Source organism: Acanthopagrus latus, chromosome 7 (assembly GCF_904848185.1).
Source record: "Acanthopagrus latus isolate v.2019 chromosome 7, fAcaLat1.1, whole genome shotgun sequence".
NCBI classification, from domain to species: Eukaryota; Metazoa; Chordata; class Actinopteri; order Spariformes; family Sparidae; genus Acanthopagrus; species Acanthopagrus latus.
Genome location: NC_051045.1, coordinates 531344 through 554293, shown reverse-complemented (window position 1 = coordinate 554293; position 22950 = coordinate 531344). Strand labels below are relative to the sequence as shown.

At 43.1% G+C, this 22950-nt stretch overlaps 1 protein-coding gene across 1 annotated transcript; it reads left to right on the top strand.

Moving 5' to 3' along the window:
* The first annotated feature begins 3628 nt into the window (after positions 1–3628).
* Positions 3629–21145, top strand: bcap31 (B cell receptor associated protein 31). Its single transcript, XM_037104418.1, has 8 exons — positions 3629–3783; positions 5683–5805; positions 7753–7853; positions 8269–8413; positions 11510–11645; positions 15969–16095; positions 16411–16511; positions 18720–21145. The coding sequence occupies exons 2-8, from the start codon at positions 5714–5716 to the stop codon at positions 18744–18746; spliced, it is 729 nt and encodes a 242-aa protein (XP_036960313.1). The 5' UTR covers positions 3629–3783; positions 5683–5713; the 3' UTR covers positions 18747–21145.
* The last annotated feature ends 1805 nt before the right edge of the window (positions 21146–22950 follow it).

Sequence of the window (22950 nt, the reverse complement as noted above, 5' to 3'; positions counted from 1 at the left end):
CAGGAACGATATAGGCGACTTCTTTGTCCCCGTGGAGAAAGTCCCCAGACTCCCTTAACAAATGTGTCAGTTTAGTGAGTTGTTGAGTTGGAGACACTTTATAAACTCTGTGAAACTCTGTCTCTGACTCATTCTGCAGTATTTGGACCTTCTTGTTCATTCAGCAAATGTTCTACATGAACTTCTTTGTGTCTTTGAGTAGAAACATGGAGTCTGTTTGTCTCAGTGATGGACGGGTTTGTTTCATACAGAGCAGGAAGTGACATCACAGGTGCTCACTCAGAGCAGGTTAATGTTGCTGTGAACTGACTGACAGCTGATCACTGTGATTGATCACTCGGGATGGATGTTGATCACATATCTGAACTCCCTGTTGTCTCTGTGTCCAGTGAAGAAGCTGCTGGAACTGAAGCTCCTCACTCACTTTGTACTGTAACTACAGCTGGAGACTCAATGAAACACTGAGCATGACCTCACACACCACTACACTGTGTGTGTGTGTGTGTGTGTGTGTGTGTGTGTGTGTGTGTGTGTGTGTGTGTGTGTGTGTTCACCATGATGACTTATTTATCTCTCCATCACTCGGCCACTCGCCTCAGCTGCTTTTTAAAAAATTGCACTTTTACCCAGTTTTCTATTGGCCACCAGGAAAGTGTCATTAGCCAATCAGACGTCTCACTGCTTCTCTCTGGCTCTGCTCCGCCCAGCGACCGGAGGAAACCCTTGTAAGGAGGTATAATGTGTGATTTAGGATGGGGGGGAGGGGTGAAGGAGAGGGAGAGGGGGTGAGGCAGGAGAGGCTGTGTGAAAACAGACTCAGGGAAGAAAAAGAAGAAGAAGAAGAAGAAAACATAAAAACAGACAGAGAGAGATAAAATGACTTTATGAGCACTGACATTTTTATGAAGCAGACAAAACACTGTGTGTGTGTGTGTGTGTGTGTGTGTGTGTGTGTGTGTTTTCTGTCTTTATGGGATCTTCAGAAAAAGGACGGTGTGTCCTGGTTTGTCTCTCTGGCGCCTCCAGCAGCTCCTCTCTGGTACTGCAGTGATTCTGAAGTGTGTATATTTATTTATCCACAGCTGGAATCATCGTCTTCCTTCTCGTAGAGCCGTTTGTGTCCAGAAACACTTGAATAGGCCATATTCTCACGGCCATTTTCCACTGACATCACACTTTAATGTCGTCCTGTTGTGTTTCTGTCCTACGAAGGCAGAATCTGACAAACTGTCATTTCACAGCTGAGAAGACGGAGCTGGATAAATGGACGCTCAGCAGTGACGTCCAGTTGTGTTTAAAGGTCAAACAACATATTGATAACCTATTAGCTTACGTTAGCATCAAGCCACTTCCTGGCTAACATTACCTTCAATATTTCTGTGTTACTGTGTGTGTTACTTGATACCATGAGAAAGAAGTTAATGAATGGTTCTCTGTGGACTTTCTGTGTTGTGTTGGAAGCAGGTTGTTAGTTTACGTTAGCTGCTGTTGCTATCGGTTAGCTGAGCAGTGTCGGGTCAGTAACCTGAGTCTGTCTCCTCCTCCTGAGGATATAAAGTCCACAGTAAAATAGAGTTGCAGCCGGGCCCGGTTCTAGGCATGGACCCCACCAAACCGACCTCGCTTCATTCCGAAAATCAAAAAAAAAAAAAAGCATATTCAAATATATCATGTAGTAGTGTATTCCCATAAATGCTGCTCAGTGCCGTGCATACAGTCAGTAGCAGCTTCTCTTGGTTAGCATCACATTAGATACCACAGGCACTCCAGATAGTTTTAGCCACAGGCTTGTTAGTTATTAGCATGCCTGCTAGCAACTGCTAGTAGTAGCAGTAGTGCCATCAGCAACCCTTGCTAGCCCCACTGTGAATCCTGTTGGCCCGTGAGCCTCGCCCTCCCCCACCGACAGGAGTAAACAATACTTGTTAGTGAGAGGGGACTCCATTACCCGTAAACTGAGGTTAGCGCCGCTGGCCACTGTTTACTTCCTGGGGCCAGAGCCTCCGACAGCAGCTAATCTGAGGGTGCTGGCTTCAAGCGGGGAGAAACAGGGAACCCAGGCAGGCACACAAAGTGCTGCACAATAATATAACATCATTCAAACAGTCAATATTTATTATAATAGGGCTATTTACAAAATTGGATTGTCACAGATTACAGAGAAATCTACATTTTGCCCCACCACCAAATGCCCCATCCTCCTCACACACACACACACACACACACACACACACACACACACACACACACACACACACACACACACACACACACACTCTACACACTAACTGTATTCAAAGTTATTTATTCCCGCTGTAGTTACAAGAGAATCCATTTTTAAACACTTATCGATGATGATATCAAACTTCACTTTTGGATCTTTATTGTATTTTTAGTTCAGTGTGTTGTTTTGTTCTCAGAGTGTGAAGCTGCTGCTGTTATGATATATTCCTCAGGGATCAATGAAGAACTTTATCTCTGTTCATATTAATTATTTACTGTGGAACCAGTCTGACCAGTAACACGAGAGCATTGGCCACAGGGAGACAAGGAGAAACAGTCAGAGTGAGATGTCTGTCTACATCCTCCTCTCTGCCTCCAGAGTTCAGTGGTTTTCTGCAGACAGTGTCTCCCCCTGCTGGTCAGGAGAGGAACTGCGCCGTGCAGTCGGATTACTGAATGTATATCTCTATATATTCTGTATTATTCTATATCATCTCTATATCTCTGTGTTTATTTCTCTTGTGTTTTATTGTTTAATATTAATGTATTGTTTTACACAAACAAAACCTTTAATAATATATTTTTAAATACATTGTTTTATATATTACATTTGACTGTTTCCTCTGCAATAGTGTCCTCAATACATATATATGATGAATGTATGATGTCACTCCTCGCGTTATTTTAAGAGTTGTTGCATAATGAGGAGAAATTTAAAGACTTTGTGAAACAGCTACAGCAAATTTAAACTCTTTGGTCTCTTCTTGTAAATTCAGCATTAAGTAGAATAAATTAAGATGTTACTTTTCTTATAAAAGTGTCTGTGTGTCGTTGCATCACTGTGAAACGTTTAAAGTGCATCCTGTCTGTTTCTGTTTCTGAGGAATGCCTCGCCTCCCATCAGCTGTTTGAACACACTGTTTCAACCAATGAATTATTATATTGAAAGCAAACATGACAAAGTATGAAAATCAAGTAAACATGAACTAGTAGGCTACTTATTTGGGAGGGAAAGAAAGTGGAGAACGTCACCAGACCTCCTTACAAAACTGAATTTTAAGACTTGTTCATTAGGAAGAACTGTATGAACTTTGAGAAACGCTGTTTACGACACGTTTGTATGTATTTGGGCCGACATGTTCATTCGGCAAACGTGTTACAGAAATATATGTCTTTATTTGTGTAAAAATCGTTGCATCAGTTTGTCAGGGATGAAGGCTCAGTTGGCTCTGTAGCTCCACCCTGACGTCACAGAGCAAAGATTATGACGTCATGTATGTTGCTGTGTTTTGCGTCAATAACATCAAAATGTCAAAAATGCACTTTGACCGAGATTTCATGAGGTGTGACGCAATAAGTTGTCACATATTGGCTCCTCCCATATGTTTCGGCGTATCCAATCACGTGCTGGGATCGGGATGAGCTGGCATTAAACGCCGGAAGTGTTTACAATACGAAGCTATGCTAACAGGCTAATATCCTGTCTGGGCTGAGTGTTAAGAGTGAACAGCAGCTTGTTGTCTGAGTCTGTCTGAGTTTGTGTCTGCGGGAGTTTCTGAGGTGAGTCTGACTAATCACTGCTGTCTACTGTTAGCACACAGTCCTCCAGCTAACACCTGCTAACTGCTTTAGCCCGCTAACTTTTAACTAGTTTGTTAGTTAACCGGCGCGAAGTTATCGTCATGATGTCACTAACCAGCAGCTGCGACACAAATGCTCACACCACATCCAGCTGAGAGTGTGTCCCACTTCTGAAAACACAAGTCGTGTTAGACGACCCAAAACAAACACTTCTCCAGTAAGTAGACGGAGCCTGCGAGCTAGCTAGCTAACTGAGGTTCAGGGAATACACGGGGAAGTCAAGTTAGCATGCTAGCTAGTTCACTTGCTCTGTCACATTCCAGGAAATAGACATTAGCAGGATCATTGTGTTCTAAGTTGGATGTTTGAACATTTTCAGTAAATATAATAAACATAAACGATAATTAACGGATGTAGCTCGTTAAACTTCAGCTGGTTGGTTTGTGTTTATCAGACATATTTGCAGTTATTTCAATAAGCAGTCGGGTCTGTTTTTGTGGTCGCAAAAAGTGAATCTGTATTTTGCTCCACTGAGGTAAAGATTTGCGGAGAAACCAGCTGATTGTGGTTTAATCAGAGCTGTAATGTGAAAAGAGTCGGACATGACACGGTGGTGTTTCTGCACTGTAACGTGTGTTGGCAGCAGGCTGCTGTGAGCCGACACTCCCCCTCACTGACTCACCGACAACTGTCAGCACAGAGATCAGGTGGAACTATGGCAGCAGGTAAACTACAGCTGGACAGTCTGTAACCAGGTGATGTAAGCAGTCCACTGATGTGGCCTCATACTGATCACCACTAATCAAGGAGGCTGAACTCTGATATCCAGGCCAGATGTACCAGTGTTTACTTTGAGGCCTCTTTTCTTTGAGAAAGCTGAGATGTTTCAGTGGCTCTCAAAAATCTTTTATCCATTCACACAACGAAAAAGAGACCGGTAAATGTTAAACTAATCTTACACACGTTTATCGATTCCATCAGCTGTTAGGATGTTGGTTTAGTTGATGTTGCACTAAAGAGAGACAGGGAACTGTTCATAAGATGACATGTTGTCAAACTCATCAACAAGATCGTAAATATTATTTAATGTCTTTGGAATAATTTAGGAACAGTTAATGATTTGTTTAAAGGGTTAAAACACAGTGAGTCAGTTCAGATGGTGTTTGTGTGTAAATGGGTCAGAATATTACAATATTACAGTTTTAAATGTAATTCAGCTGCAATGTCTCTGACATCATCAGCAAACAGAGCTGAGAGGATCCATCACTAATAAATCAATCACTTCTCAGTCAGCTGACAAAGATTCTGGTTCCAGATTCTTTCTTCCTTTGATGGTGAACTGAATGTCTTTGAGTGTTGGACTGATGGCAACAGATTAAGTTACCAAACTGCATTCTGGGAAAATGTAATTGGCATTATCAAGACTAAACTGATGATTTCAGTCCAGTCTGAGAGGAATGTGTTGGTGTTCTGAACAGTTCCCGTCTGTTCTCCTCCTCTGGATCTAATCACCTCCAGGTGTCGTCTGTGTGCAGCTCAGGTTCAAACCCAGCTGCCGACATTTTAGTTCACATTAATAATTCAGAAGGAACTGATAATAAATGATCATCTGTTGTAATCTGATTTCAGATTGAAGATACTATGAGCTGTATCATCAATTTTTAGGATCAACTGTCTCAAAATAATTGTGATTAATGATTTAATTATGTTTTTCTGTTCATTCATTCCACATGACAGCGCTCCACATTGATAATTTATATTTTACAATGATTGTAATGAGATTGTTAATTAATCCTGAGGTTGTTTCTGAGACTGTTGGACCTCAGGCTCTGCTGTACAAATATTTATTGACCTGTAGTTCTTCTCACCTGGGCCCAGGTGTGTTCTGTGTGTCCTGCTCTGTGTCAGGATGAGTCTGCAGTGGACGGCGGTCGCCACCTTCCTCTACGTCGAGGTCTTCTTCGTGCTGCTGCTCTGCATCCCCTTCATCTCACCCAAGAGGTGCGTTCACACCTGTCTTCTACACAACACACCTGTCCTCTACACATCACACCTGTCCTCTACACATCACACCTGTCTTCTACACATCACACCTGTCCTCTACACATCACACCTGTCTTCTACACATCACACCTGTCCTCTACACATCACACCTGTCCTCTACACATCACACCTGTCCTTCTACACATCACACCTGTCCTCTACACATCACACCTGTCCTCTACACATCACACCTGTCTTCTACACATCACACCTGTCCTCTACACATCACACCTGTCCTTCTACACATCACACCTGTCCTCTACACATCACACCTGTCCTCTACACATCACACCTGTCTTCTACACATCACACCTGTCCTCTACACATCACACCTGTCTTCTACACAACACACCTGTCCTCTACACATCACACCTGTCCTCTACACATCACACCTGTCCTCTACACATCACACCTGTCTTCTACACAACACACCTGTCCTCTACACATCACACCTGTCCTCTACACATCACACCTGTCTTCTACACATCACACCTGTCCTCTACACATCACACCTGTCCTCTACACATCACACCTGTCTTCTACACATCACACCTGTCCTCAGCTGTTTAACAGGTATTCAGATACTTTACTGAGTTTAACATAAAGTCTTAATACCACACTTACACTCCACAACAACAACAACATTCTGCATTGAAGTTTTATTTAAAGGATGAGTCTGTAGTTTTGTTGAAGAAATGTTAATGAGCAGAGATCTTCAGACAAACTAAATGATAAATAACAACAACACTAACCCTCTGCAATATGTGGCGGACCCTGCCACCTCTCTAGCTTCAAACAGTGTTCTTGTCCTCTGAGAACAGATTGTTGGCTCACTGATCGTAGTGAAGAAGAACTACATAATGCATCTTTAAGTAAAAGTATGACAGTATTGGTTTATTCTGAATCTACAAAACGTTAACTAACTAACTGCTTTAGTTTTACATTCCAGGCCTGCAGACCACATTATACCTCGCCTGATATGAAACTAACATAAATATCAAACATGAAGTTAAAACTCATAAGTGACACTGAACGGCACCAATAAAGTCGATGAATGTTTCTTTCCATGTGCCGAGGCCTCGACAGAGTCTGAATTCTTCAGCTCCTGAAACAGAAACAAGCAGGACTTGTTTAATGTAGAATTCTACCTGGTACTTTGTTCAGTGCAGTTACTTTACAGCAACATGTTGAACTGTAATCTACAGTTATTGCAGCACCTCTGAACAAACGCATCACAGGTGAAATAAATGACCAACACAGACACACACACACACACACACACACACACACAGAACCAGCAGCAGCGTGACACATTAAAACTCATCAGACCTCCTGACTGAAAACTGAGCCGCTGATTAGCAGAGAACAGAGGCGGCACTGATCCCAGAGCTGCTGTCACTGATTCTGTCTGAGCGTTTCCACGGCGACCTGATCACAAACATGTGAAGTTACTGTGACTGATGTTCTCTGAGCTGGTGATCAGTCTGAAGATGGCCGCCATGTTTGTGGGCAAAATATTTAGTGAAACTATTAAAGTGTTATAATCATGATCATTTAAACAACCAACATCATGTTTTCAAGACAGTGTAAACATTTAATTTCCAGTTCTTAACATTTGAACTGTGGTCTTATGTTGTGGTGTTTTTATCTAAATGTTCATATTCTCTTGATGTTTTCTGTCTGTTACTTTAAAACAGTTATTAACTGTTGAATTTCTCAGTGAATCTGATCGGAGCGTTGTGTCTGTGTTGGTTCAGTCCAGCCACTAGATGGAGCCACAGCTTCATGTGTCTGTACTGTACTGTTGTACTGTTGTACTGTCCCTTGTGTGTACTTTATTATTTTGTGTGTGTGTGTGTATGTTTTCTGCTGTGTTGTCATGTGATTGTGTGTTCGACTCTGCAGGTGGAACAAGATCTTCAAATCTCGGATCATCCAGACCATCGCTCTCTATGGAAACACTTCGTTCATGGTGGCCATCGCCATCCTCGTCTTCCTGCTCATTGGTGTGTGTGTGTGTGCTTATACATAATAATCTTAATATGATGATAATGATGATGAAGGTGATGATGATAATATTACACTTTATTTGTACAGCACCTTTTTTTAAAAAAAACATGATATCAGGATGAGAGATTTTTTATTGGAAGTTTTTCCAGTAAAAAGTTTTACCAGAGCTGTGACCTCCGACCTCCAGACTGACAACAGCTGAACTCAGATCTGTTTATTTGTGACTGTTTAAGGCTTTTTTTACGTCAGGAAAGGCAGAAAACACAGCAGGGAAACACCACTGATCCAAACCTATGAGAACCAAGAAATGACTTCAGATTGAAGGATACAGAATGGTGATTGTGTGTGTGTGTGTGTGTGTGTGTGTGTGTGTGTGTGTGTGTGTGTGTGTGTGTGTGTGTGTGTGTGTAGATGCTTTCCGTGAGGTGAGGAAGTACAGCGTGACGGAGAAGGTGGATCTGACCAACAACCCCACGGCTATCGAACACATCCACATGAAACTGTTCAGAGCTCAGAGGAACGAATACATCGCTGGCTTCGCCCTGCTGCTCTGCCTGTAAGAGACACACACACACACACACACACACCCACTGAGGCAGACTGATCTAAATGCAGAGGAATTTTACAGTAGGATGGAAGGAATGAGCAGCTGTGTGTTACTGGAAACACACAGAGAGTCTCTGTACAGTCTTGCAGCCTGATCCTGATTGGACAGAGCTCAGAGGTGTGAATCTGTCTTGCTCCCTGGTTGGTTGACACCTCAGACGGGTCAAACACGATTTAAATATGATTGGTTTCAGACATCTGTGACTTGCAGTCTTGTTATTGGAGTACTGTTGTTGGGCTGACGAGTTACTGACTGATAATCAAAGTTCATCACTACAAACCGACCGTGACTAATTAGGAAGCAGATGAACAAAGAGAAGACACAGGAGCCACAACATCACCAGACTCCATTAACAAATGTGGTGATTTTAAGAGTTGTTGAGTTAAAATAAACTTTATAACGTAGTGAAACTGTGTCTCTGACAGATTCTGACTCATTGTGTCCTTGTTGTAAATTCAGCATTAAATGTTTCAGCTGAAGTTGTTTGTCTCCTTGTAAAAAGTGTCAGTTTGTGGCAGCATGTCTGTACCAGCCTGTCTGCTTCTGTGTCTAAAGTGCTAAAGTCTTACCTGCCAACATTGATCAGCTGTTTGAACACACTGTTTACACTGATTTCACCATTTACACTCCATTTATGAAAGAAGAAACATGTTATTGATCTAAACATGTCACATGTTACAAAGACACTAAACAGGAACAATATAGGCGACTTCTTTGTCCCCGTGGAGAAAGTCCCCAGACTCCCTTAACAAATGTGTCAGTTTAGTGAGTTGTTGAGTTGGAGACACTTTATAAACTCTGTCTCCTTGTAAATGAACCTTCTCCAGTACTACGGTGTCAATCAGTAATGAAAACAATCATCCAGCAGCGTTCATCACAGAGTCTCAGTAAACCTTCTGTGATGAGCTCAGTGGATGTTGGCAGTGTGCAGCCTGTAGGGGGCAGCAGCAGCGTTGGGTCGGCCCGGTTGGTGCCGGTCTCTGTCCGGTGTTCAGCCAGCAGCAGCTGCTCTGTGACTCACCCGCAGCGCTGCAACATGTGATGCAGCAGCTGCTGTCACATAGAATCCAGGAGGAAGTTCTCCAGTGTTTAGACCGAGCCTTCCGCAGACCGTCTGCTGTGATGTGACTCAGAAGGAAACATGGAAAAGGAGTTTGTGGAACGGCTGAAGTGTCGGCAGCTGATCAGATTATTTCAGGCTTGTGAATTAAGTGACGGCCATATTTGGGTTTTTCACTAAACGAAGGTGACGTGTTTCAGACTGCAGAGACGTCTGTGTTGTTTGCAGAACTACTTCAGACTGCACAACGTCTTCCTACGTGTTTGATTCAAAACTTTCTGGTTTCAGCAGCGACATCGTGATGTGCACGTGTGATCTCAAGTAGAGCAAATAAAGTCAAACACGTTGTGCTGCAGCATTATTGTGACTTGATATAAAAACAGAACTCTGAATATTCCACAGGAGTCATCTGATAAAACGTGCTTGAGTCTGAAGGGTCGTTGGTGCAGCCAGTGACCTGCAGACTCTTCATGCACAGACGACAACAATCACTGTTGATCAGGTCATCAAACACAGCAGCTTCTGTTTTTGGTGGTTTGATAAAATGGACTGTTACCTCAGTCTCCCTAGAAGGATTCATACTTTAAGTTATCAGGAGTTTCCTGTATCTTTTTTTTTCTCATCACAGAAAACAAGAAATTGCAATGTTGTACAGTCAGCAGCTGTTGGAGGAAACTACTGAGCTGTGTCTGAATATGAAACAAAACAGCGATACAACATTGAAACCAACAGCTTGATATTGTGCGGCTGAAACAGCCTTGACCTTTCAGGGTATGATCATGAGACCTCTGGGTGTCCTGCAGCGTCTGGCACTGAGACGTTTGTTCGTGGCTGCTGGGGGAGAACACCGTGGATCAGGCTTCTTCCAGCTCAGTATCTGGAGAATTTGTCTTGTTGTCATTCCTGAGCAGCTGTTGTGATGTGTCAGCTGAACATCACCTGTCAGTGGTTTTAATGTTGGACCAGTCTGTGTTTTTTAAAGGTTTACATCTTCTTCAGTGACCAGTGGGCTTGGAGCTGAGACCCGCTGGCAGGAAGTGGGACAATGAGGCAAGACAATGAACAAGTTGTTGGTTTGAGTCCGTGAGATGAACACGAAACTTATTATTCAACCAGAAGCACTTTAATGTGTCATAACATGTCTGAGAGGGGTTGATGAGTTGAATATGTAAAAATAGTGGACTGGTCCTTTTGATCAGAGAAGCTGCTCTCTCTCTCACACACACACGCACACACACACACACACACACACTCTCTCTGAAATGGGGGCAGTTATCCCGCAGTGTTTGAACCACAGCCCCGCCCTCGCCTGCTGTGACTCACTGTTGCATCACAACCTGTCAGCGGCACACACAGCATGTACAACACGTACCGCACACACACACACAAACACACACACATACCTCAGAAAGGTCAGGGGTAACTCAACGAGTGTGTGTTGTTGCTGTTAGGTGGGGTTGTGTTGTGTTGTAACAGGACGGATCAATAATCTGATCATAAGTGAAACTATGACAGGATGTGATGTTTGTGTCGTGTTCACTTGTTTCTTTTTGTTTCTCTCGGTCACATTGAGATTGATTTTGACTGTAGATGATAAAATCAATCGGTGAGCTGTCGATGCAGCACGTCGTCCAGTCGCCACGCAGTCCGACCAGCATCAGACCCGACCCGGGAAATTAAATGAAAATGCAACACTGACTTTTTTTAAAGTTTAATTTGAATAAAGGTGTTGATAAAAAGTTGAGTTAGAGTTAACCTTGATCCTGTTTTTACTCTTACTTCCTGGTTGCTGTCGCTGTTCTGTGGAAGCTCATTTCAACCAGTTAAAGAGAAAAGAGATTCTCATAATAACGAGCTGCAGAGTCCAAACAATCAGCAGTCGAGCCCAGTCGAAAGAAGCGCTTCAGTTTCTTTTTTCCAGGTGTTATTTTTGTGTTAAATGACAGGATGTTGTGTGTTAAATGTTTGATTCCGTGTGTGTGCAGGCTGCTGCGTCGTCTTGCCACTCTGCTCTCCCAGCAGGCCTCGCTCATGGCCTCCAACGAAGCCTTCAGGAAGCAGGCAGAGGGCGCCAGCACCGCCGCCAAGAAATACATGGAGGAGAATGAGCTGCTGCAGGAGGTGGGACACGCGCACACACACACACACACACACACACACCGAAACAGAAAGCTGCTGAAAAACAAAGTGGAGTGTTTGGCAGCTACAGACACAGAGTTCATCTGAACTGAGAACTATCAGGTGACATCTGATCTGAAGCTGCTGGAGGTGGAAATACACACCTGATCCAGAGTCAGCTGTAGAAATCAACTTTTAAAGGTGAAGAAACATGTTTCTGCTGTAAACGTGGGCAAAACAATCAGTTATTGTGGGTTTAATGTTTCAAGTGTCAGTTACAAGACTCACATGAGCTGTCAGCAAGACAGCAGGAATAAAAAGTAAGATGAAAACAGCCTCTTAAATAGTTCTGCTGTTTGTTGCTCCACATCACCAGTGAGGGGCAGCACACACACACACACACACACACACACACACACACACACACACACACACACACACACACACACACACACACACACACACACACACACACACACACACACACAGAGTCTGTGTAACTCATTCACAATGTGGAGACACACACACACACACACACACACACTCTCACACTGTGGTAATCTGACCTGGGTTTGTCAGGGGTGAAGAGATCACCAACTCCTCAGTTGCTAAAAGGAGAAATTGCTTCATCTGCATGTGACACACACACGCACGCACACACACACACACACACACACCCACTACCCCCACACCCACACACCCACACACACAGTTGATTCATGATTGTGTACGTGTTTTATTGCAGTGACTTTTGGCAGCAACATGAACTCGTGTTAATGAATGAACTCTTAAAGTTGTTGAACCTGCAGCTCTCACAATACTTTATTAATACAAACTTAATCTAAACCTTCGTCTGTATAATGCAGCTCGAAGTATTTTACAAAACAAAACTGAGTTGAACAACAGTTGAGCTGCAACCATGAATCAGTTCTGATAGTCTCCACTCTGCTGTCGGCGTTCCTCTGGGACCGAAAGAAACTGAATTTCTCTGTGTGGTTCACAAAACAAGAAACATTTTAAAGACCAAACATCTAATCGACTAATCAAGAAAATACCCAACAGATCAATCAGAACACTGGATCAGAACACTGGATCAGAACACTGAGCCTGCTGGACACATTTTTTTGGACTTCAGCATTTTTCATTAATCAATTTCACGTTTCAGCTGTCGACATTATCACAGCACCGTCTGCACGAAATTAACATCCTGTCATCCGTACCGACCTCAGACGACTGACTGCATCCACCTCCAGACTCCACCTTATCGTTTTAAATAGAAACATCAGTTTGGACTGTGTGTGTGTGTGTGTGTGTGTGTGTGTGTGTGTTGGAGTGAGATGAATCTGTCTTGGAGTCTAGAAGGTCAGTCATGTGAAGCTGCACAGTTCTGCAGGAATACACGTGACCGTCTCTATTTTTGATGCGGTGTAATTTCACTGCACACACACTTACTGAAGATGGTGTGCGTGTGTGTGTGTGTGTGTGTGTGTGTGTGTGTGTGTGTGTGCTGGCATGTCATCAGACTGTGTTACATGTTACTGTGAAGGCTGACATTTGTTCTTTCTCGTAGTTCACGTCACGTCTCTGAAACATTCGACACATCAAACAAAATCAGGTTCCAACTTGATCAGTCAGTTCTAGTTCTACTGATGGATCCTGAGATGTGAAGCTGTTTGTTACAAACAAGAACAGACTGTTAACATGTTCACAGCCTCAAAACAGTTCTCTGAAAATGATGTAAGCCTCTGCAGCTACAAGTCTATGAAGAAATCTTGGTGCCAAAATAAAAGTCACTCTTGTGAGATTCCTGCAGAGGTCCAGTGATCTCACTGGGTCAGAGTGAAGTGAAGGTGGAATAAAGAATACATTTAAATGTTTTATTCTGATGTTCTGACTGATGCTAATGTTAATGTTAGCAGGAAATAATCAGCGCTCGATTCTTTTTCCTTTTTTAATTTTGTGCAACTGGACAACTTTCATCCCCATATTTGTTATTAACAAGTCGTGTGCGCAAAGTTACAGACGGGTTTAACGTATTTTAAAATAGTAGTCCTGTTACTTGTACTGAATGTATCTGTAATCTGATTACTTTACATGTATTCAGATATTTCCCAAGCCTGATTTTACTGCAACCACCACTTTTACTGACGATACTTTAACTACATTTTCCTGATTATTAATAAAGAAGTATTGTGATTACTTCCTCCCGTCTGCTGTTTGGTAGAGAACAGTCCCGTTCAAACGGTCCACATGAAGTTAACTGTTACTGTAACGTGTCACAGTTCTGTAGCTCCGGTTCTGCTCTGTTGTCCCGGCTGAATGAAGATCCTCGTGGACACCTGAACCCGAGACCTCGTGCTGCTGGAGTCAGTTCAGAACAGTAAAACCAGGTTTTATAGCCGAGCCTCATCAGTCAAAGGTCTGAGGCCCGGCAGCTGTTTCACTCCGTCACTGGAGTCGCTTCACCGGCTCGACTCACATTCACTGCTTCAGTCCAGGAATTCCTGAATTTTCTAATATTCAGATTTTCTTTGCGGACGTCTGAGAGGTTTCAGCCTCGCTCTGATTCACTGATGCACAGAAACATTTATGATACAAGTGCTTCAGGCTGTTTGTATGTAGAGACAGAAAACTACATTCTCCTAAGTATCTTTGTTCCTGCTTTGTTTCACCGTTCCCAAATTAACTGCGTACATCCAGCGCCTAGTCTGTTAGCTCGATGCTAGCACATATCAGCAATTACCATTCACCTGCTAAAAGAAATTAGCATTGCAACAACGGTAATATCTGAACAGAGGATTTACTCTTCTTCGTGTTTATCTGCAGGTCCCAAACCAGTTCAGTTCACACGGGTCAGTCTGTGCCAACACGCCACAAATTCAGAACTTTTCTCAGTTCGTCCGTTTCTCCTTGTGAATCCCAGGAAAATGGAAAATGTTGATGTAATTAAGATTTCAGAAGAGAAAACACAAATTACTGAGAATCAGAATCAGAATCAGAAAAAGCTTTATTGCCAAGTACGATTTTACACATACGAGGAATTTGTTGTGGTGATATTGGTGCATGCATCAAATGACTATCAAGTGAAAATATAACAAATTAACAATATAAACTATTTAAAGAATAGAAAATATAACAAATTAACAATATAAACTATTTAAAGAATAGAAAATATAACAAATTAACAATATAAACTATTTTAAAAAGTAGAAAATATAACTATACAATATAAATATATATATATACACAATCTGTTTTTTGGGTAAAAGGATAAAAGGAGCAGACCAGCTGGCAGTGAACAATTACAAGAATGATGTGCAAATGAATGAAGACGACAGACGGAACCAAACGAGCTGCTTCATCTGAATTTTGACATTTTTATTAAAACATGTAATTTCCTTGATTACATAAACTGACAGTCATAGTGACACTGACAGCTGGAAATACCCAACACTCCTCTTTCTCTCTCACACACACACACACACACACACACACACACACACACACACACACACACACACACACACACACACACACACACACAGTGCAGTAACAGGAGATGAAGGAAAAGTCTGATCTCAGCTCTACTTCCTAAAAATCCTGAAAATGTTTTCTTGATTTTCGTGTCAAAGATCTGAGAACTTTCACTTTTATTGAGTCAACCGGACGATGAAAATCAGCCAATCAGAACGCAGGATTTCTGTTGCTGCTTTATGAAATACTGATACACAGAGCAGCTGTCACCGTGACATCACGACTGAGAGGTTAGAAGCGTTTGGTATGAACACCTGTTGCTCCCTGAGTGGGCGGGGTCAAACTGATCCCCAACCAGAAACAAATGTCAACAGCAGCCTCACAGGCGAATGAATTCCTCCAGTTCTCTTCAGGTGATCTGAGCATCTGAGTGACTTCTTCTTCTTGTACGTCTGAACACAAGTTCTGCTCTGTGAGTCGGCACCGGACACGTTCCCTGAAACTACATTTGTTAAAGTTCAGACGGTCGTTGTGTCAGATACAACTGAGATTAATGAAAGTGAACAAATCGGATGCATCTTCAATCGAGTGCCTTCTCACATGTGATCGACTTAATGATCAACAAATCAAAATAGTTTGTCACTGAGAGGCTGAACCTCACCTGTGTGTAGAGACACCCACAGGTGGAGCCGACTGAACTGTTGCATCAGGTGGAAATATTCAACCTCTGTTCTGCTTCATTTTACACACATCGTCTCTAAATCCAGACGGAGACGTTGTCACATTTCTGATGACAAACATCCTGAGTTTATACCACAAGTTTCACTTCGTCTGGTTTTTCCCCGTTTACAGAAACTACGTGATGCTGGTGTCGAGGTGCCAGAGCCTGGAAAGAAGGGAGCCGGACCGCAGGAGGAGAACAAGATTCTGAAAGGGGAGGTGAAGACTCTGAAGGAGGAGCTGGACACCACCAAGAAAGGTGAGGAGGAGGAGGAGGAGGAGGTTTTAAAATCACTTTTCCTCTTTAATCATGAAGCTTATTTGTGCTCTTAGATTCTTGTTCTGTATTTCACTATTTATGATTTGGAAGATGGAAGATGAGGTCACGTGTCTTCCCTGGTTATCAGTCGAGACTTCGTCCTTCCTCTCCGTTATTATGGAACTGTTCGGGCTCTGCTGGCCTGGATTAAACTGAACATTTATGTTTCTACCTTAAAAACTGTGGAACGAGTTCTGCTGCAAAGATCATGTAATGTTGTGTTCATGTATTAAACGACTGGCTGGTGTTTTACAGCTCTGCAGAAGTCTGACAGTGACGTTCGTGCAATGAAGAAACAGGCGGAGAATCTGACGGTGGAGTACGACCGACTGCTGGAGGAGCACAGCAAACTGCTGGTACACACACACGCAATAATAATATATAACAATGACTTCCTGTTGTTCTGACCACACATCAGTAAATCGCAGCAGCCTTCAGCTTCACATCGTCTTCACTCTCAACAAACCGCTCAAACAAACCAATCACAGCTCTTCTTGTGTCCGAGCGGTCCGGTGAGGAGTCACGTGTCTGTAAATCAGCCTGAACTCGTGTGAACACATGCAGCACGTTGCATCTCCTCTTCTCAAAGGTGTGAATCAGAGTTTATGTTGCAACACTGTTCAGGGTTGTTTTGTTACCGTGCAGCTCATCATGACACAGATACTCGATCAGACTGAGTCGTCGCACTGAGACTTGAGTGTCTGTATTGGCCTCAATATGAGATGAAGTGAAGAACCTGAACTCACATGTGCATCTCCGTCCTGTCACACGTCGTCCACAGTGTTGACAAACAAGAGAAGCTGCTCTGTAGTCTGACGTCCACAGGGGGCGCCAGAATCTAAAACAAGCTAAAGTTCCCTACAGCTGCTTTAAGTAAACACTGCAGCTCGCCAAGCCACAGTATGGCTGTTACTAAAAGGAAAATCTGGCAGCCTCGAGTATAAAAACACTTTTCTCAGATGTGATTTCCAGGAGTTGGTACCTTGTGATCGGTGAGGGAGATCATGATGCCGACATGATGTACGGAATGACATGTTGGATCCAGCGATGTTACACAGGAAGTGTCGTCTCTTCCTGGTTTTAATGGCTCATCACTGGAAAGTGATTTACAGACTGTTCAGCTTGTTCTGACTTTTCTTTACCCGCTCAGGCTGGACCAGCACCAACAAGGACCAACTTTTAATACCCGACTAAATCCTGATTCAGCTTCAAATTCCAGTTTTAAGCTGTGATTCAGTATTAACTTGAAACTTAGACTGGAGGAGGTTTAACTTTTAAATTATCAAGTCAGCAGAATGAAATGACACACAATGTTTTCATGATTCTGCTAAACATTGATCCAGTACCAGTACCAGTACCAGTACCAGTACACTGGACCGACTGGACACTGACTGCAGATGCAGCTGCTTTCTAAACTCTGATTAGAAATCTTAGATTATATTGATCCTCATTGTTGCAGCCCAGCCTTCCTCATTATATCCACATTATTCATGGTTATTGATCATAAATAATCGTCCTACATCATCACACATCGAGGTATTAGGTCATTGATGTTGCCGTCCAGTCTGATCATTCACAGCTTCAGTGGAGATTTATTGATAAGCAGATGCATATTGTGTCAGAGATACAACCTAAAAATATTGTAGCAAATGAAAATTGATTAGATCCGATCAATAGTCGATCTATAACTCCTGACTGAGTGTGACGGCCCTGTATCTCTCTGTTATATTTAGCTGTGTGTGAGATCAGTGTAGCAGCAGCTGGTCGACCTTAAATCTGCCTGCGACACACATGAAGGCGATTATGTAACTTACCTAGAAATACATACGTGTCCACACGTTTGTGCACCTGATACGGGTCAGGATCAGCTCGCTGGTGTCGTGTTGGATCCGGTTTGATGCTACAAAATTTGTTGTCATGTTGAAAAGTCTAAAAACAGCAAGATGGGTCGTCAGCTGGAGACGGTCTTCACTCCTATTGGTCAACTAAACGTCCTGGAAGATGAAACGACTGGGAGCCGCTTGTCTTTCTGTTCCGACGTCCTCGTGACATCAGAATCCTTCATCGATCAAACTGAGCTAAAGTTAAGATGCTGTGGTCAATTATTATCGTGCTAAAAGTGAAAGTCACTCTTATAAATACTAAGTAACTGATACTAACTGCACTTAAAGTAGAAGTAAAACATAAGAACAGTGCTGGATGGTTCAGAACTTCGTCCCACTGACTGAAAACAAATCTGATTCCAGTTAATAGCTTCATCAACCTTCAGCCTGATGTTAACAGTCTTGTACTAACCTGCAGTTAAACGCTGGTCACACACACCTCAGGCTGCGGTACTTTAAATGTTCTGTGTCAATAAAATAAAGTTATTAGTTACTAACTTTTAACAAGCCAGTATGAGCTCCCTGATTGGACGAGTGGTGACGACGTCATCGTGAAACATTCAGATTTTACTGAGACGATTTATTAAATGACAAGTTTTTACATTAAACACACACGCACACACACACACACACACACACAGCGCTCATGTTGTGTTTTTACCGCCTGTTTCTTGTCTGCAGGCGAGCAGCGACAAGAAAACAGACTAAGAAGGACGAAGACGGCCTCCAGCTCCTCATCTTCATCTTCATCTTCATCTTCATCTTTCCTCAACAAACTGCCTGCAGCTCCTGTTCAGCCGCATGATGTCACTTCCTGTCCTCTGAATAGCTGACGTCAGCAGGCTGCGATGGGTTTCTGTCATGTGATTTCTAAGTGTTGGAGCCTCGTCAGGAGAAAGAGAAGCTGACTGCGAGCTGTGTGAACGTTCTCTCTGGCTGAAGGTTTCATTTCTCTTGTTTCCTCTTCTGATCATTCCTGCTTCCTGCTGCCGGAGAGCAAAACCAGCTGAGCGTCCGATCGATCTCTGCAGCAGCAGACGACTCTCATTCCAAGTCCAGAGACCCCCACTGTCCTGAAGTGACGACTCAAATTAGAATTTTGCACATTGTGGATTGAAATCCGGTTAAAACGTTCCCAAACAGCCTGTTTTCAGGGATCACATCGTGAGTTTCAGCTTGTTCATTTATCAAACGACTGTGTTGCTAAATCACAGCTGATGTTTCTGTGAGTCTCACTACAGCTCAGACTCTCCTGTCAGTTTTCTCTTTGCTTCGATCATGACCATCAGATAAATATTCTCCCAGACACAGAAACACGATCCATCAGCTGTTTGTTCTATATGTATTCTGTGTTTTGTGGTCATTAAATAAAGTCGGTTGATTGGACCAGCAGCGCGGTGACGTGGGTGTGAAGTGTTCAGCTCTGAGGATTGTTTCTGTTTCTGTTTCTGTTTCTTTTCTTTAAACGGCTCGGCTCTTTTTGTTTTGGTGGCTTTGACATTTTCTCTCTGAAGAACGACGACACACTTTGTGTTCTCGTCCGCTTCCATCCATCCCAAACTTCCTCCGGAGTTGTTTGGGGTGTTTTGCTGGATGAGGACGTCGTCTGTTGTTTTCTGGAGACTAAATATCTCAGTGAACATCTGGAGTCTGTGAACCTGCCTGCAACTGTGGTTAATTAAACATGTCGTGTTAAGCACATTTCATCTGTTTGTTTTGTTTCTGGACAGTTTGATGTGTCGGCAGATGAGGATGAATGTGAGGATCTGTGTTCAGCCTGCAGTTTGTCTGGTGCAGATATCAATACATCTGCCCATCATCTATAAATATATAAACATTTTCCACACTGATTCTTCAGATGTGGTTCGAACACGTGTAGTGGAGAGATGTTTAAAGACTTTTTCTTCTCTGGTTCTTCAGTAATTATTAGTCGACCTGCCGTGTTTTTCTGTTATAATCTCTGAAGACGAGTTCATATGGCTGCACGTCAGACGCTGCACCTGCTGATATTAAACCTTTTCAATCTAGAACAGCTTGTAAATCTTCTGGCTTTTATTTTGAAAAGAAATTGCATGCAGGATTGTCATGTAGACAACGCACGTCGATATTTTGGAGATGACTTCATGTTAACTGACGTCAGCTTGCACGCAGCTCCAACACAAACATGGAGGATTTGGGCGTGACGAGCCGTCAGGCTGCAGTGGAAACATGAAATAATGACGCAGAACAGAATTTTAGTGTTCTTGAGCTCAGTTAACATCGTTCACTCGTCACGTGTCCGATCATCGTCTGAAAGTCACGCTTGTTTTCTCAGTGACTTCTTCTTGAAATGAAGCCGAGCGGACGCTCGAGGCCTCTGAGCGTCAGAAGTGTCTTCAGGCCTGCTGCTCGTCTCCTGCAGTTCATATTCACCACTTCTGTTCTTCCCTCTGATCCGACAGAAGCTCAGACTTCCTCTGATCCAGAGTCCAGAACAAAAGTTCACCTCCACCGTTCAGAAGATCCGTTCACAAAAACCTTTAGTTACGTGACCGTTTACTTGTTTACTGCTCAGATTCAAACTTCTCATCGTCTTTATTGACAAAATGTTTCCAGAAATTCCGGCAAGTTTATTTTCAGTCTTCACTTTCTGATCATGTTTACATCAGATTTTTATGTTTGATTCATTTTACTGTCTGCTGTCACCAGACGGAACTTAAAGCCTGAGTATGTTTACTACACTGTGGTCATGATGTTTGTTGTTAAAGGAACAGTTCACTCAGTCCTCTCCTCCTGATCTCAGATCAGATTTACACCTTGATTAAGATGAATTTTTCACTCCAAAAACTTCTTAATGACTGAAGTTACATATTTACGTGAACTGTTCCTTTAATGAACTTCTCACTGTGTCACAGATCATTTAAATCTTGATTGTCTGAAGCTGAGTTTGCATGTGTGTGTTTAGTATTCAGGTTTTTTCTCATGTGATCATTTCTCTGGTTCTGAATCCAGATTATTGTGCTGCCGTTTGTACGAGGACGCTTGTGTGACGCTTCATGAATGTTTGTTAGCTGACGGCCAAAATGTTGTTTCAGTTTTCACCTTCAATAAAATGAACAGACACTCGACGCTGCGGGCTGATTTATTTAAACCAAACCTCATTCAAATATTTCAATGTTTAGACACGTTTCTGTGTGTGTGTGTGTGTGTGTGTGTGTGTGTGTGTGTGTGTGTGTGTGTGTGTGTGTGTGTGTGTGTGTGTGTGTGTGTGTGTGTGTGTGTGTGTCAGACAGTTGGTCGGTGCAGCAGAGGAATGATGGGATATCTAAGGTGAAGTGTATCTGCACCACAGGAGCCTCTGCTGAGTCGGCAGGTTTCTGGTTTCTGTGTGTTTTGTGTTGAATGTTGATTCTCAGCGTGTTCTGGTGTATCAGTCTCTCGTTCTCACACTCTGCCTGAGTTCTGGTTCTGCAGGAAAACAGTCACTTCAGAAGAGAAAATGTTGGTTTTTATTCACGTCGTCTTGATGTGACCCAAAGATCCAGAACTGCAGTTCTGAACTGAACCTTGTTACAGTTTGTTCATGTGAGCATGACCAGAGGTCCTGTCAGATATGAGACGCACTGAGTACAGTGAATACTGTATATTAGGTGGTATTGGGGTGTGAATACTTCCCCCACGCTGCTCTCGTCTCTCCGTTTGTCTAAACTTAGCGTCCCATCTCGTCCTCTCAGACTTAATAAGGCAGCTGTTGGTCTAAACGGATGTTTGGCAGTAGAAACCGGTCTGAACAGCACCGCGGAGCCGCCCCAGATCAGCTTTCACTGCCGAGCGCCTTGTGTCTAAAATCGCTGACAGCACAGCGTCTCAGAGCAGCAACTTTTTTTAAGCCTCCAGTATTTCTGTCTGCCGTCCCTGCACACAAACACTGAGTTTATCGTCCTCACACGCCGAGTGATGAACCTTCACACCGATTTACTGCACAGAAGGTTTCATCACAGAGAAGCAGGAGGCTCCCGCAGGGTCGTAAAGACGCAGGTGGTCGAGTGGTTTAACACGAGGAGCGTGAGAAACACATGGCTTCCTCTACAGATCCGTCACTGTGCAGAAGCCTCCAAAGACTCTGTCACAAGTAAAGTCCTGCACTGGAAACACTCCAGTAAAAGTCTCAGTAGTTTTATCACTTGCAGAGAACCAAGAAACTAAAGTTATCAAGTAAATATGGTGGAGTAAAAGTAAATGAACTCTGTTACCTTTCACCACTAGTGACAAGTTATAATCTGTTAGAGAAAAGTTCAGTCATTTAAACATCAGATGTTTCCATCAGCTCGTCTGCTGTGATCTCAGTCTGCAGCAGAGAACACAACTGATCTCAGACCAGATCTACACCTGCATCTACACCTGAACGTGTGTCTGTTGGACTGGACGACACGTTTGCTGATGGTGCTGCGTTCTCTGTCAGACGTGACTGAAGACTCGTTCTTTACTCTGAATGTCTTTCAGCTCCAGCATGTCGTCACTGCAGGGACGCTGCTGCTGCAGGAGGTCGGCTGTGAGCCACTGAGGTCAGTTCAACCTCCTCTGCACCAGCAAAGTGTTCAACTCGATGTTTAGAGAAGATGCAAACAACACTTAACTGTATCTTTGAGAAGTAAACAGTCTGATATCACAGATTTAACAAAGACCCAAAGAAAACGAGGCAGTAACCATGGAGACGGATCAGCTGTTTGTCATGACGTTAGTTTTATTGCCGTTGGTTTAGTTGGTGGTGAATGAGCACAGTGATCACAGTGACTTACAGCATGGAGACCCTCACAGGGGTCAAAGGTCAATGAAACACAGATTACATCATCAGGGCTCAGCTGACGCTTTCATGGTCGACTTGGTGAATGTTTGGCTGGTGACTCGTCAGCGTGGAGCCCCGAGTGTCTTA